The sequence below is a fragment of the Macrotis lagotis genome, chromosome 1, assembly GCF_037893015.1.
Source record: "Macrotis lagotis isolate mMagLag1 chromosome 1, bilby.v1.9.chrom.fasta, whole genome shotgun sequence".
NCBI classification, from domain to species: Eukaryota; Metazoa; Chordata; class Mammalia; order Peramelemorphia; family Peramelidae; genus Macrotis; species Macrotis lagotis.
Genome location: NC_133658.1, coordinates 828,107,540 through 828,121,525, shown reverse-complemented (window position 1 = coordinate 828,121,525; position 13,986 = coordinate 828,107,540). Strand labels below are relative to the sequence as shown.

Genomic DNA, 13,986 nt, shown 5'->3' with positions numbered 1-13,986 from the left:
ATGAACTGCTCCATGAAAAAATATATGACATCAAGGAGACAGTGGGGATGGAACAGAAATAGGAGAATGAGGTTGAATCGAATTTTTTGATCAGATCAGAGGTCAGGTGTAAATAATAAGGAAGAAAAGGACAGAAGAAAGACGTTATTAGGTATCTGAGAGCAAAACAGATGGTACCAAACTTGGATTTAAAATTAGGAACAAAGCAAGGCTGAGATGGGGATGGGGTACTGGTTAGGTAAAAATAGCATTTATGTTGAGGATCTAGGAATTAAGGGAGGGGTCATGGGAAACAAGTAGGTAGGAGATCATTAGGAATTTAGGGATAGATAATTAGGTTGTGGCAGACTTTGCAACCTGTAAGTCTTCAATTTTGTAAAAATAATTAAAAGTACACTTTTTCATCTGCAACCAGTACCCACTTCTCTGTTTTGTAATCTTAAGGTGCTTTATGTTGAAAATCATACCTCCTTTGAGAAATTAATAGTTTTCATGATTTTTCCTGAAAAATATTTGATTACCTTTTCATACTTTTTCATAATAAAAAACATGTCTTGCATTAGAATAATTATGGAGAGTTTATTTTTGTGTACATTTTTTGCTTTTTATTTCCAAAATATTTCAATAATGTTTTTTAAAAAAGCAAACAAACCTCTTAAGGGTATCTAGCTTCCTAAGATGGTAACCTGAAGAGAAGACAGACCACCCAGCTCCCATATCCCTACTCTTGCAAAACCAATGGATCTGCACTAGACTGAATGATGATGAAGAAATCCAGTGAGTAGTTATAGTAAGTCTTAACAAAACTGCATAAAAAGACAGCCAGAATCTTAAGGCAGTAAGAAGGGGACCCCTCTGGCAGAATGGGTGCTTGTATGAAGAGACAGATCATGGCCAGCCTTCAAGATTCTATCAGGGGGCGGCTAGGTGGCGCAGTGGATAGAGCACCAGCCCTGGAGTCAGGAGCACCTGAGTTCAAATCCAGCTAGGACACTTAATAACTACCTAGCCGTGTGGCCTTGGGCAAGCCACTTAACCCCATTGCCTTGCAAAAAAAAAATTCAGAAGGTAGCCAGAGTGGAGGGCTCCTCTGAGGGGAGGGAGGTAGGAAATAAGCAGTTATTAAGCACTTACTATGTACCAGATAGTGGGCTAAGAATTTACAAATGTTCATTCCTCATGACAATATTAAGTATATGATATCATTTAACTATGTGATATAGTTACAATTTGCAATTTACAGTTGAGGAAATGAGGCAGATGGAGATTAAGTGATTTTCCTAGGACCACACAACTAATCGGTATCTGAGGTGAGATTTGGATTCAGGTCTTCCTGACTCCTGTCCCACCATTCTAGCCACTGTGACAGCTGGCTGTCTTTGAGAGAAGCATCACGTGGTCAGAAAGAAGCAGAATTGAAATTAAGGGATTTTAGTTAAGATCACAAAAGACATGGCAACTTCTACTGAATACCAGAGGAGATCTTTTATTACAGTACTCTGAAAGGCAAAAAAGAGATATTTTCCACCAAGAATAACTTACTTGCAAAGCTGAGTATAATCCTAGAGGAAGAAATAGGACCTTTAATGGAATAGAAGACATTCTGACATTTCTAATAGAAAGACTAGAGATGAGAAGGAACTTTGAAATAGAAATACGAGCGTCTGCAGATTACCTGAAAGGTAAATTGATACACATAATTGAAAAGAGCAAACATTTCCTTATTGGGAGAGAAATATTTGCAACTTACAGTTGAGGAAATGAGGCAGATGGAGATTAAGTGATTTTCCCTTATTAGGAGAAGAAATAGATGTCAGAACCTTACTATGTTCAACAGGTATTGAATGAGTTAAAAAAAAATATGGCTTGGGGGTTTATTGATTCTATTCTGAGATTTTTAAGAGGGGAAAATAAGGGTGACTATAATTGTTGAAAGGAAGAATATGCTTTCTCTTAACAGACATGCATAAGATTTACAGAACATAGGAGAGGAAAGATGGGGCATCACATGAACCTCACTTTTATTTGAACTGAGCAAAAACTAAACACAAATACACAGAATTTTGAATAGAAATATGTCAAACTTGGATAAACAGGGTTACAAAAGGGTAAGAGTTGAGATTGACAAGAATATTGGGGAGGGACTAAATTAGTCAAACGCTTTGAAAAAATATGGGGAAACTATCATTCCACTGTTCCAATTGTCAATTATATGACAAAAGGAAATAAAAAAATAGATGTCATAACTTGCCTTTGATGAAACTATTGTGGCTCTCTGTGAACACTACTTCTTTAAGATAGTAATCATCATTTATTACAACCTAGAATTTTGCTAGTATTTGGAAATCAAGTGCATTTGCAGAAAACATGATCTTTTTTGGGGAAATGGAACAATTTTTCATTTTTTATTTCTATGATATCTTTCCCATTCTCTATAATCTTTCAAAGATTCAGTGACTCAGCAATCATATCTGCCTGTTCTTCCAAGACTTCAGAATATAATTGGTCATAGGTTGATGATTTTTGGCAATTTGAATTCATCAGACTGCTCCCTGTCAGCCCTCATTCTGAAATATTTTTCTGACTTGATTACTTCTTTTTTTATTTAAGAGGCAATGGGGTGACTTGCCCAAGGTCACACAGCTACGCAATTGAGTGTCTGAGGTTGGATTTGAATTTCGGACCTCCTGGACTGTACCACCTAAGCTGCCTCAATTTGATTACTTCTTGATTGATTTTTCTATTTCTTCAGGCCCCTGCCTGGCCTGAACTATTGCAATGCCAGTTTTCATGTCTCATTTCCTAATTTAGACTATAAACTGCCAAATTTCCTCTTTGCAATGCAGAGATGTTATTCCACTATTCTATTCAGAAACCTCCAGTGGTTCTGTGTTACCAACTGAATAAAATCCAAAGGCCTATTTCAAGGGTCTCTTCTATCTGGCTCCAAACTGTCCTGTCCATATAGTATTACTCGCTTGCCATATTCTCTGAACTCATCCTGCATTTCCCTATCTCCAAAACAAAGTCAAAATCACTTCTTTTCTACTTCTGCCTCCTTTATCCCAAGACCTGGCCCCGCTATACCTTTGTTTATAACTCCTGGCTCATATTTTCTTTAATCCCTCTAGGTAAATATAATCTTTACTGTCTCAGATAACTCTGTTTATAGCTCTCCTATGTATTTATATTGTAATTTGTGTTATAGTTATTGTGCATATTTTCTTGTTTCCCCTGCTAGATTATAAATAGAAGGGCTTGGAAGGAGCCCTATTTGTTTTTATAAATCCACGAGCACAGTGCTTAAGATACAATAATCACTTCATAAATTTTATAGAATTGTTCAATGGAAGTGTTTCCCATTTCCCACTACTGCCTTAAAAAAACCGAGGCCTACAATTTATGCTATTAGCTGGCTAGCTACAACTTAGCAACAAAATTGATTCCCATTCCACGTTGTACTAAAACAACTAATGGTGATGGGGGAAAAAACATGAACATTCGAACACTCCAGCAACGGGGGGAGACCAAGGAGACAGAAAGAGGCAGGGAAAGACAGTTTATGGAAAACTAGGTTGACCATGGGGTGCTCAGACGTTGTATTTTATCTTTGTTCGGTGCAGATTTGGATGATTTGCATGAAGTATGTCCTGGAAGTCTGGAAGTGGCAGGCTCTCCTTGCCTTGTTTAGGCTTAACTAATGATGATAAATTAAACACTCTTCTCTGAGCACCCTACGTTACCCGTCCCGAGCTGGAAGGAGAAGTGGTAGACAGCACAGCAACTTCCGGGGGCCATTCCCCGCCCCAGGTAGGAGGGCGCGGCGCCCCGGTTTGGAGCGCGGGCAGGTGTCTGTCTAGGCCGCACCTTCCCGGAGGCGCGTGACGGCCGGGGCAGGCGCCGCCGAGGCGACTCGCGGCTTTTCAGCTGTGACTCGGAGACGCCGCGCCGCTCGTCGGAGCCGCATCGCCCGCCGCCGCCGGCCGCGTGGCATCCGCTTCCGTAGCTCAGGCTCCGGGGCCGCTCGGGGGCGGCTCCCCCTGCTCCAGCGGGGCGGGGCGGGCCGGGGGCGGGGGCGGCTCACCCTGCTCCAGCGGGGCGGGGCCGGGGCGGGGGCGGGGCCGGGGCGGCTCACCCTGCTCCAGCGGGGCGGGGCCGGGGCGGGGCCGGGGCGGGGGCGGAAGGGCGGCAGCAGCGCCGCCTGATTCGCCCCCTGCCCCGGGGGCGGGGCCGGGGCGGGGCCGGGGGCGGGGGGGGGGGGGCGCCGCCGCTGGCTCCGACGCCGCTTCCGCCCTTCGGGCTCCTCCGCACGGCCGCACGGGGGCGCTGCGGGGCAGGCCGAGCGGCCTCCTGGGGGAGACGCGGGGCAGGTGAGGGGGCGCGCCGCCGCTGCTGTGGAGGGAGGGAGGGGGCGGGGAGGCGCGCGCTCGTGGGGGAGGGGGCGTCCTCGGGAAGGCGGCGGAGCTCGGTCTCCATGGCAACGGGTAACAGCGTCTGCAGGCGTGGCCCCGGATGTGCGGGGGGGGGGGGGCCCCCGCTGGCGGGAAAGCCCCTCTGCGCTTCCTGGGGGGGCGAGGAGGGCCGGGCCGCCCCGCCCCCGGGGGGCGCGCCCAGGAGTGGGGGTGCACACACATACACCGCACACACCACACACGCATGCAGCACACATCACACACATGCAACGCACATCATACACACATGCAACGCACGTCATACACACATACACCGCACGCACCACACACGCATGCAGCACATCACACACATGCAATGCACATCATACACGCATACACCTCACACACCACACACGCATGCAGCACACACCACACACGCATGCATGGCCCACACACATGTGCAATGCAACACAATGCACCACATGCACACAGCGCACACCATACATGTCATGTACACACATACCACATACAGACCCACTCACACCCCACATACCACACTCACACTACACACCACACACACCACACATATGCGACACACAACATGCACATATATACCACATACAGACCCCACTCACTCCACACACATGCACAACACACATGCACACAACATGCATATATGCACCACACATCACATACAGACCTCACTCACCACACACAAACACAAATACCACACGCCACACACATATGCAACATACACATATACAACACACCACATGCACACACCACACACCATATGTTATGTGCACACATACCACATACAGACCCACACACACCACACTCACACTACATACCACACATACACCACACACCCCATGCACACTGTATGCATGCCCACACACACACACACCACATACAGACCACACACAAGCACACAAGCCCCCACACCACACTCACACTACACACTACATATGCCACACGCACACCACATAGGCACCCCCCATTCATGAATGCAGGACAGTAACATATATGAAGAGATAGCCCTAATCTGCCTCTGCCGGTGTCCGCCTCTCTTCCCTGTGGATGTTGGCTCTGACTCCCCGACCCACCTGGGGTTTTCTGGGCAAAGACAGTGCAGGGAGTTTGCAGTCTTCTTCTCCAGCTCACTTGGCACATGAGGATAACGCCACAGACAGGGGAAGTGACTTCCCAGGGTCTCCCGACGCCAGGCCTGCAACTCTGACCTCCTGCGCCGGCTAGCTGCCACCCGTGTAGATATGGCAGCAACAATTATCTTGAGAATCTTGAAGCTGAGGAATTCTGTCTTAGAGGAAACTCAGTAAAGAAGGGGTAGCTAGGTGGCAGGGTAGATAGAGGCTGGACCCAGAGCCAGGAAGAGCTGAGTTCAAATCTGCTCTCAGACACTGACTAGGTGGGTGACCCTAGGCAAGTCACTTAGCCTCCCTTTGCCTTAATCCACCGGATAAGGTAAGGACAAGCCACGCCATTATCTTTGCCAAGAAAACCCCAAGTGATCAACAACAGTGCAGAAAGCCTCTCTCACCCTACTGTCCCTATCTGGTAACTACCCTGTACTGATATGTGTGCAGATATGTGTGCGTACATATATTCACATATATCCTCCAATCAATAAACCTTTATTAAGCATTTACAATTGCCAGACATTTTTTAAAGCCCTGGGTGTACAAAAAGAGGCAGTAGATGCAAAATCTAAGCTTATACAGCTAATTTTCTTTATGGAAACAAACGTTTATTTCTATAAAATAATTTAAAGTTATCAGACTTTAGAATGAACTTTGGACGGAAAGACATTTTAGAAAAATTAATCAGTTTTTAATTATAACCTAGTCAGATCACTTATCAGAGAGGGAAAGTCTTAGGCCGGGAGAGGCTTTCCTCACTGAGTTTCTCATAAAATAGACTTCCTCCTCTTGCTAGCTAATGGTTCTCATGGTGGTCATTGCCACAACTGTATTAATTTTTTCATTTGTAAATAATCATTATGAACATGTATAAATTATTTTAAGATTTTTTCATTCCAGACTTTTTCTACACCAGAAACCATGGATAAATATGATGTGATTAAAATGATTGGGGAAGGAGCCTTTGGGAAAGCATTTTTGGCAAAAGGAAAGGCAGACAACCAGCCATGTGTTATAAAGGAAATCAATTTAACAAAGGTAAATTTATAAAGTAAAGACCTATTTTTAATTTACTTGCTGATGTTGATAGTGTTTAGTAATGCAGTATCAAAATATTTTTTAATTTCATATTTCAGTCCTTAACTGTATAATATGTGCCTTGCATGTAGTAATCATTTTGGAGTAAATCACACATCTATGTTTATATCCACATAAATACACACATATATTCATCACATTATTTTTTTTTAGGTTGTTTTTTTTTTTTTTTGCAAGGCAATGGGGTTAAGTGTTTTGCCCAAGGCCACACAGCTAGGTAATTTGTAAGTGTCTGAGGTCAAATTTGAACTCAGGTCCTCCTGACTCCAGGGCCAGTGCTCTATCTACTGCCCCACCTAGCCGCCCCCATCACATTCATTAAATAGGCCTTATGGTCAGTGAATTCATTGTGGCCAATGTTTGTGTAGAACAATATGCTTTCCAAAGTGCTTTGGCATCTCATCGTAACAGCAGAGGGTTTCTTACCATCTAATGGAACTCACGGAATCACAAAAAGGAAGGGCCTTTGCCGAACACAGACACCTTTGTACAGAACTGCTAAGGAAAGATCATCTATTTTTCATTCAGATCTCTTCAGTAAAAACCTACTTATAAGTCAGCCAACAGGTTTTTATGAAGTATTTCTATATGGGTCTGGCACTGTGCCAACTCCTGAGGGTGCAAAGTAAGGCTAAGATAGTCTCTGACCTCAAGGAGTTCACATTCTAATGAGGAAGACAGCACATGGATGTTGAATGGTATATGGAAGGTGATCTCAGAGAGGAACACCTGCAGAAGCAGGATTTGAGTCTCTTGAAAGAAACCAGTGAAACAATGAGGTAAAGGGAGAAATGACAGTATTATGAACCTGAGGGATAACCAGTATATAGGCATAGGTGTAAATCACAGGAGATTGGCCAATATCCGGATTAAAAAAGCATGAAGGGAAGTAGAAGTCTAGAAAGATAGGAAAGAGTCAGTTTATAAAGGACTTTAAATGCTAAACAGAATTTTATATTTAATCCAGGAGGAAACAGGGAACTCATTGGGTGGGGGGAAGGGTGTAGTGACATGGGCAGAACATTTTTTTTAATAATATTTTACTTTTTCCAATTCTATGTACACACAATTTTAAACATTCACTTTTTTTTATAAAATTTCAAGATACAAATTTTCTCCCTCTGTCTTTTTCCTTCCCTCTCCCTAAAACAATAAGCAATGAGGTATTGGTTATATATTTGCAATCATGTAAAATTGATTTCTATTTTAGTGATGTTTTTGAAAGAAGAAACAATTTGCAAAAGTATTGTAGTTTGCAAAAGGAAAAAAAAATCATGATAAAATAAAGGGAGAATAATGTTTCAATCTGTATTCAGACCATCCCTTCTTTCCCTAGTTGTGGGTAGCATTTTCCATCATAAGTCTTTTTTTTGTTTTTGGTTTTGTTTTGTTTTGCAATGGGGTTAAGTGACTTGCTCAAGGTCACACAGCTAGGTAATTATTACATGTCTGAGGGCAGATTTGAACTCAGGTACTCCTGACTGCAGGGCTGGTGCTCTTATCCACCATGCCACCCAGCTGCCCCATCTTTTAGAATTCAGCAGAACTTTTTTTTTCCTTAAGAAAAATCACTTTGACAACTGAGTGGTAGGTGGATTGGATTCAGAGAGATGATTAAAAAAAGGGAGACTGATTAGTTTGTGGTTGTTTTTCAGTCTTGTTTGATTCTTCATGACCCTTTTTGGGTTTTCTTGACAAAGATACTGAAGTGGTTTGCCATGTCCTTTTCCAGCTAATTTTACAGATGAGGAAATTGAGGCAAATAGGATCAAGTGAACTTGCCCAGGGTCATACAGCTAGGAAGTGATTGAGGCCAGATTTGAACTCAGGAGAAGTCTTCCTGACTCCAGACCTGGCACTCTATCCACTATGCACACAGCTACCCAATTAGTAAATTAATTCAGTAATCCAGGCTAGAAGTAATAAAGGCCTGAATTAGCATAATGTCTGTGGAGGTGGAGAGGGGGTATATATTGAAGATGTTGTGAAGGTAGAAATGACAAGATTTGGCAATGGATGGGTGAGTTAAAGTGAGGCGTCAAGGATGACACCTAGTTGAGAGTCTAGGTAATTTTGAGAATGGTGGTGCCCTAGTCATAGGAAGATTAGAAGATGGGAAGATTTGGGGGGGGGGGGAAGATAAATTCTGTTTTGATCATATTGAATTTGATTGCCTATAGGATTTCTAGTTAGAGCTGTCCTAAAAGATGATATGGGACTTGAGGATCCAGAGAGACATCTAGGGATCTGGGAATCATCTTCATAAAGATTATGGAACCTATGAAAACTGATTGGATTACAAAAACAACTGATTGCATTCTTTGGATAGCTTTGTTAGGAAGTCTTTCCCTGTACCCAATCTAAAATTTCCTCTCATTGAGGTGGCTAGGTGGCACAGTGGATAAAGCACCAGCCCTGGAGTCAGGAGTACCTGGGTTCAAATTCTGTCTCAGACACTTAATAATTACCTAGCTGTGTGGCCTTGGGCAAGCCACTTAACTCCATTTGCCTTGCAGAAACCTAAAAAATAAATAAAATTTCCTCTCTGACTTCTTTACTTGGTTATTAGTTCTGTTTTCTGAGGTCAAGGAGACTTTATCCCTTTTCCAAATGACAACCTTTTACATAATTGATAACATCTGTTTTCTCGGAGTTTTCAGTTCTCCAAACTAAACATCCTTATTTCTTTTATTCAGCTTATCCCAAAATTTGAGCCGATTAAAATTGGGTCCTGACCTTGTCATTGAGGATGTTAGCTATCCCTCTAATTTTGTGTCATCTTCAGATTTGATCTATGTCTTCACCTAATTCATTGACAAAAGTAACAACTAGCATATGACCAAGGACAGTTCCCTGGGGGGTGGGGGTGGGATGGGGTGGGGGTGGGGGACTCTCCGAGAAATTTTATATTGTTTACACTGAACCACTTTTTTGGACATACTTTCCATATTCAGTTATTCAATTCAGAATCCACTCAATTGTACTATAAATTTAGTTTGCATTTCCTGTTATCTACAGTAATAATATGAGAAGTTTTGCCAAATGCTTTCCAGAAGTCTAGGTTAAATCACATGTACAATATTCCCCTGAGTTATCCACTGAGTAATCACAAAAAGGGAGAATAAGGAGTCAGTCATGATTGTTTCCTTGTTTGTTTTTCCTTCACAATTTAACTATGATTAGATCCTTTCATATGAATTATTTTTAAACATTTTGTTTTCTTTTTTCTTTAAATCATTTTAATTTCCTAAAATATATTTTCCTCCCTCCTTTCTTTTGAGTCATCCCTTGTAACAAAAAATAAAAAGGAAAAGCAGTTCAGCAAAACTGACCACTATACAACTAACTTGTTCCCTTTTAAGATGTTCACACACGATTTTAAAAGTAATCCAAACAAGGACTATGTCAAAAAATTAAGTCAAGCTTATCAGTTTATTGTATACTGTCTTCCACTGTCTTCCTTTTTTTTAAAAAATCAGAAAATTGATATAACATTATTTCTTCGTTTTTCCTGAGACACCTTCTCACATTCTGGTAGAGGCCAATTGTATTGCCCAGCTCTTTTTGTATCCTGGGATGTGGCTTGTCTGGACCTGAGTAACTGAACTCATCCTAGGAAGCTAAGTGCTCTCATTATTTACTTAATTATCTTGGGTTTCAATTTTAATTACCTCGTTGAATAGAATTGAATTTCCAATTAGCTATTTATTTTTGTTTGGTCCTTTCCAGTCCAAACACCATTCTTCTTGGACAAGAAAAATAGAAACGAAGTTAGTTATATTATCTGTTGTCACTGCCACATTCACCCTAAGCATCAATCTTTTTCTGCATTTGTGCCCTTGAAGCCCTTACCCTTCCATGTCCTCCAGGAGCTTGCCTCTTTGAGCATCCCCTCTCTCTAATCATACATCACAATAATATACTGTTACATTCATATAATACAATTTGTTCAGTCATTCCCTAATTGGTTGGAGTCTGGAAATTCCTTTGGTTCCAGTTTTTGCTACTACAAAAGTGTAGCCATAAATATTTTTGTATGTAATGACCTTTTCTGTCTTTCTTTGATCTATTTAGGATATACTTCTCTTGGTCATTTTATTGGCTCTCTTGAATTAAACAATTCTTTGCAGATAACTCCCTAAAAAAAATCTATCTATCATCTATCTCTGTAACTAACTATATCTCTATATCTATCATTTTTGTCTATCTGCATATATATATATACATATACATATACATATATATACATATACATACATATACATATATATATATATATATATATATATATATATATATATATATGCACACTCTCTTTCTGAACTCCAATCCTATATCATCATCTGTCTCCTGGACACCTTATCTTGGATGCTCTGTAGGCACAAAACACCTAGCCTCTTAAATCTTAATCATTTCTATTCCCACATCTTTCTCATCCATCTGTTGACTCACTTGGTCATCCCCCTATTTTAGGTCCTCATCCTCTCTCAGCTGGACTATGGCTCTGATATTTTGATTGAACTGCTGTCTTGCAATGTCTCTCTTCTTCACTCCAGCCGTTGAGTAGTTGCCACAGTCCTTTTAAAGTATATGTCTTGGGGCAGCTAGGTGGCGCAGTGGATAGAGCACCAGCCCTGGAGTCAGTTCAAATCCAGCCTCAGACACTTAATAATTACCTAGCTGTGTGGCCTTGGGCAAGTTGCTCTTAACCCCATTGCCTTGCAATTCTCTGGGATGTTAAAGCTGCTCAGGAATTTATTATAGCAAATTATTACATATATACAAGTTAAAACTCCTAGAAAAGCAGTAAACAATTTAAGAATAGGCTAGATTAAGTTTGAGTGAAAGTGTGTGTGTGTGGGGGGGGGCATGGTGAACCACCAGGGCCTAGCATGGGAGCACATAGCCTAGGAAGGAAAGAGAGATGTAGACATCCTCCAGGATCAGGAGATAGAATCAAGAAGAAGGCAGAAGAGGTGACCCTTCTTGTTAAATACCTTTCTGTGGTAGGCTGGGCAAGGGATGGTGCTTGGGGAGTGGTTGCGCCAGGTATCTTCCAGTGGTAGGCTATGTTCAGGTCCCTTCCTATCCCAAGGTTAAGTGGAGAGGAAAATGGGGCCAAGACACAAAACAAGGTCAAGGGGAGATGGATACAATCAACATCTCAGGAGCAGCCTTCCACAATTAACAATATTTTAACAGCATTAAAGCTACTTGGATAAAATGCAAGTCTGGTATTTAAAGTCTTTCCTATGCTTACCTTTTCAGACATAGCACACATGACTCCATTTCATGTGCCCCTCTATTACAGTCAAATTGATTTACTTGCTAATCTTCAAACTTAGCATTCTATTTCCTTCCTCCATGGTTTGGTTCAGGTTGTTCCCTCTGCATGTAACTCACTCCCTTCACCCCTTAGAAGCTCTAACTTCTTTTGAGGCTCATCTCACACAGCAGCCCCTGTACCCTTTTGGGAAGGCTTTCTTCATCCCCTTAGTGCTTAATCCAACCACCAATTATTAATTATTTACTCAGCTACTTATTTGTTTGGATCCCTAAGATCTAAACCTGAAATGTAATTATTTTAGGGCAGGAAAAATTCCTGGAAAAAATATGTTCTTATAAATATTTGTTCAATTGGATCAGACTGAATTTTCCAATATGCTCCTAATATAACTTCAAAAAAATCCTTTTTGATTGTTCCTTACCATCCTCAGCTCATTCTAAGCTCCTGATATCTTATTGGACATAAAAATATTTTTTTTTTAAGGCGGTGGGGTTAAGTGGCTTGCCCAAGGCCACACAGCTAGGTAATTATTAAGTGTCTGAGGCTAGATTTGAACTCAGGTACTCCTGACTCCAAGGCCGGTGCTCTATCCACTGTGCCACCTAGCTGCCCCCATAAAAATAATTTTTATTGATTTCTTTTGTTTTTATTTCTCAGTGTATTTTTTTTCCTTCCTCTCACAAGGATTCCTTTTGAAACTATTTCATTCTCCATCCATTACTTGCCCTTGAAACTATCTTAAGCATGTAAATGAAAAAACAAACAAAAACTCTAAACCTGTATTGGTTGATGAATTCCTTGTATATCTACATCTGTTTCTTTATTCATTTGTCTCTTCTTTTCATCAATACTATTTCCTTTTATGTTTTCAAAATTCAATTCCTGAGAGTTTCCTCCTTCCTGGGCTGGCTTCCCCTATGAAATGTTAGTTCATGGAATCCTATCCTATCATGGAGCCCTTTGAAATTTCCTCTCACACCCTAGGCTGCAGGTTAGGTTATGGGTCATTGGATAGTGTTGAATCCAGTATCAGGAATACCATCATGTAATTCTGTTATCAGACACCTACTAGCTTTGTGGCCCTGGGCAAGTCACTTAACCTTTCTTTGCTTCCATTTCCTCATCTGTAAAATGGGGATAATAGCATCTATCTCCCAGGGATGTTGTGAACCTCACATGAGATAGTATTTTAAGGTGTTCTACAAATCTTACGGACTACCTAATGCTATTTTTTTCTATTATCTATATATCTATAAGACAACGGAGTATTTCTTTCTAAGATTGGCATTATTTCTGCTGCAGTGAATTTCATTTTACTGGCCAGAATCCAGTGCATAATAACTTCTCATTACTTTCTCTACTTTTTGAAGGATGAATTTTTTTCTCTACTTAAAAGCAAGCCAATAATTTTTTCACTCCTTTGCTTTTCAAAGGATGATTGAGGTCTAGAATGACTCCTAGGTCACCCTTTTCTGCTACACTAATAATCTGTTTCTTTCATTCTTCATCTGTTGCTTCCTTTTGTCCTGTTGTTAGAAAGCAGATGCAGACTGTACTCAGTGCATGAGGCTTGTTAGGGCAAGAGGCAGGGGCATAGACTTCCTGGGACAGTGTTATTAGGAGGTGGGTGCAGAGGTAGCCAACTCATCAACCAATACAGGTTCCAGTGGAGTGAAGGAGGTACAGGAAACATGGGTGATTCAGATAGTTCACCTTTGAATCATTGGCTTCTGAGCCCACCACATGCTTGAGAGTCCTCTTCCAAAGATGACCAGTGATCTCTGCTTTAGGATGATCTCATCCTTAACTCCTACCATTTTTGATGTTGTTGGCTCTCTCCATCCTGGTTTTTGTGACATTGTTCTTTCTTTGTCCTCCTCCTACCTCTCCGACTGCTTGCCTTCAGTCCCTTTTGCTAAGTCTTTAACTGTGTCTCTTCTTCCAGTCAGGAATCTGCCCCAAGGCTCTGACCTGGGACCCTTGTTTCTTTTGCCTCTAGACCCTCCTTTTTGGTGATTGTATCAAATCCTGTGGATTCAATTATCATCCT

General features: G+C 41.5%; 1 protein-coding gene across 5 annotated transcripts in view; it reads left to right on the top strand.

Annotated features, from left to right (window-relative positions):
• Nucleotides 1–4,278: 4,278 nt before the first annotated feature.
• The window catches only part of NEK5 (NIMA related kinase 5), a 118,037-nt gene continuing 108,329 nt past the window's right edge, over nt 4,279–13,986 (top strand). For 3 of the 5 annotated variants that reach the window (XM_074217199.1, XM_074217198.1, XM_074217197.1), the window contains exons 1-2: nt 4,279–4,370; nt 6,452–6,589. In XM_074217199.1, coding sequence (XP_074073300.1) covers nt 6,473–6,589 — 117 coding nt within the window. In that variant the 5' untranslated portion in view covers nt 4,279–4,370; nt 6,452–6,472. Of the gene's footprint in view, nt 4,371–4,653; nt 6,590–13,986 lie in introns of those variants that run through there. The other 2 variants (XM_074217202.1, XM_074217200.1) reach the window with 2 other exon arrangements.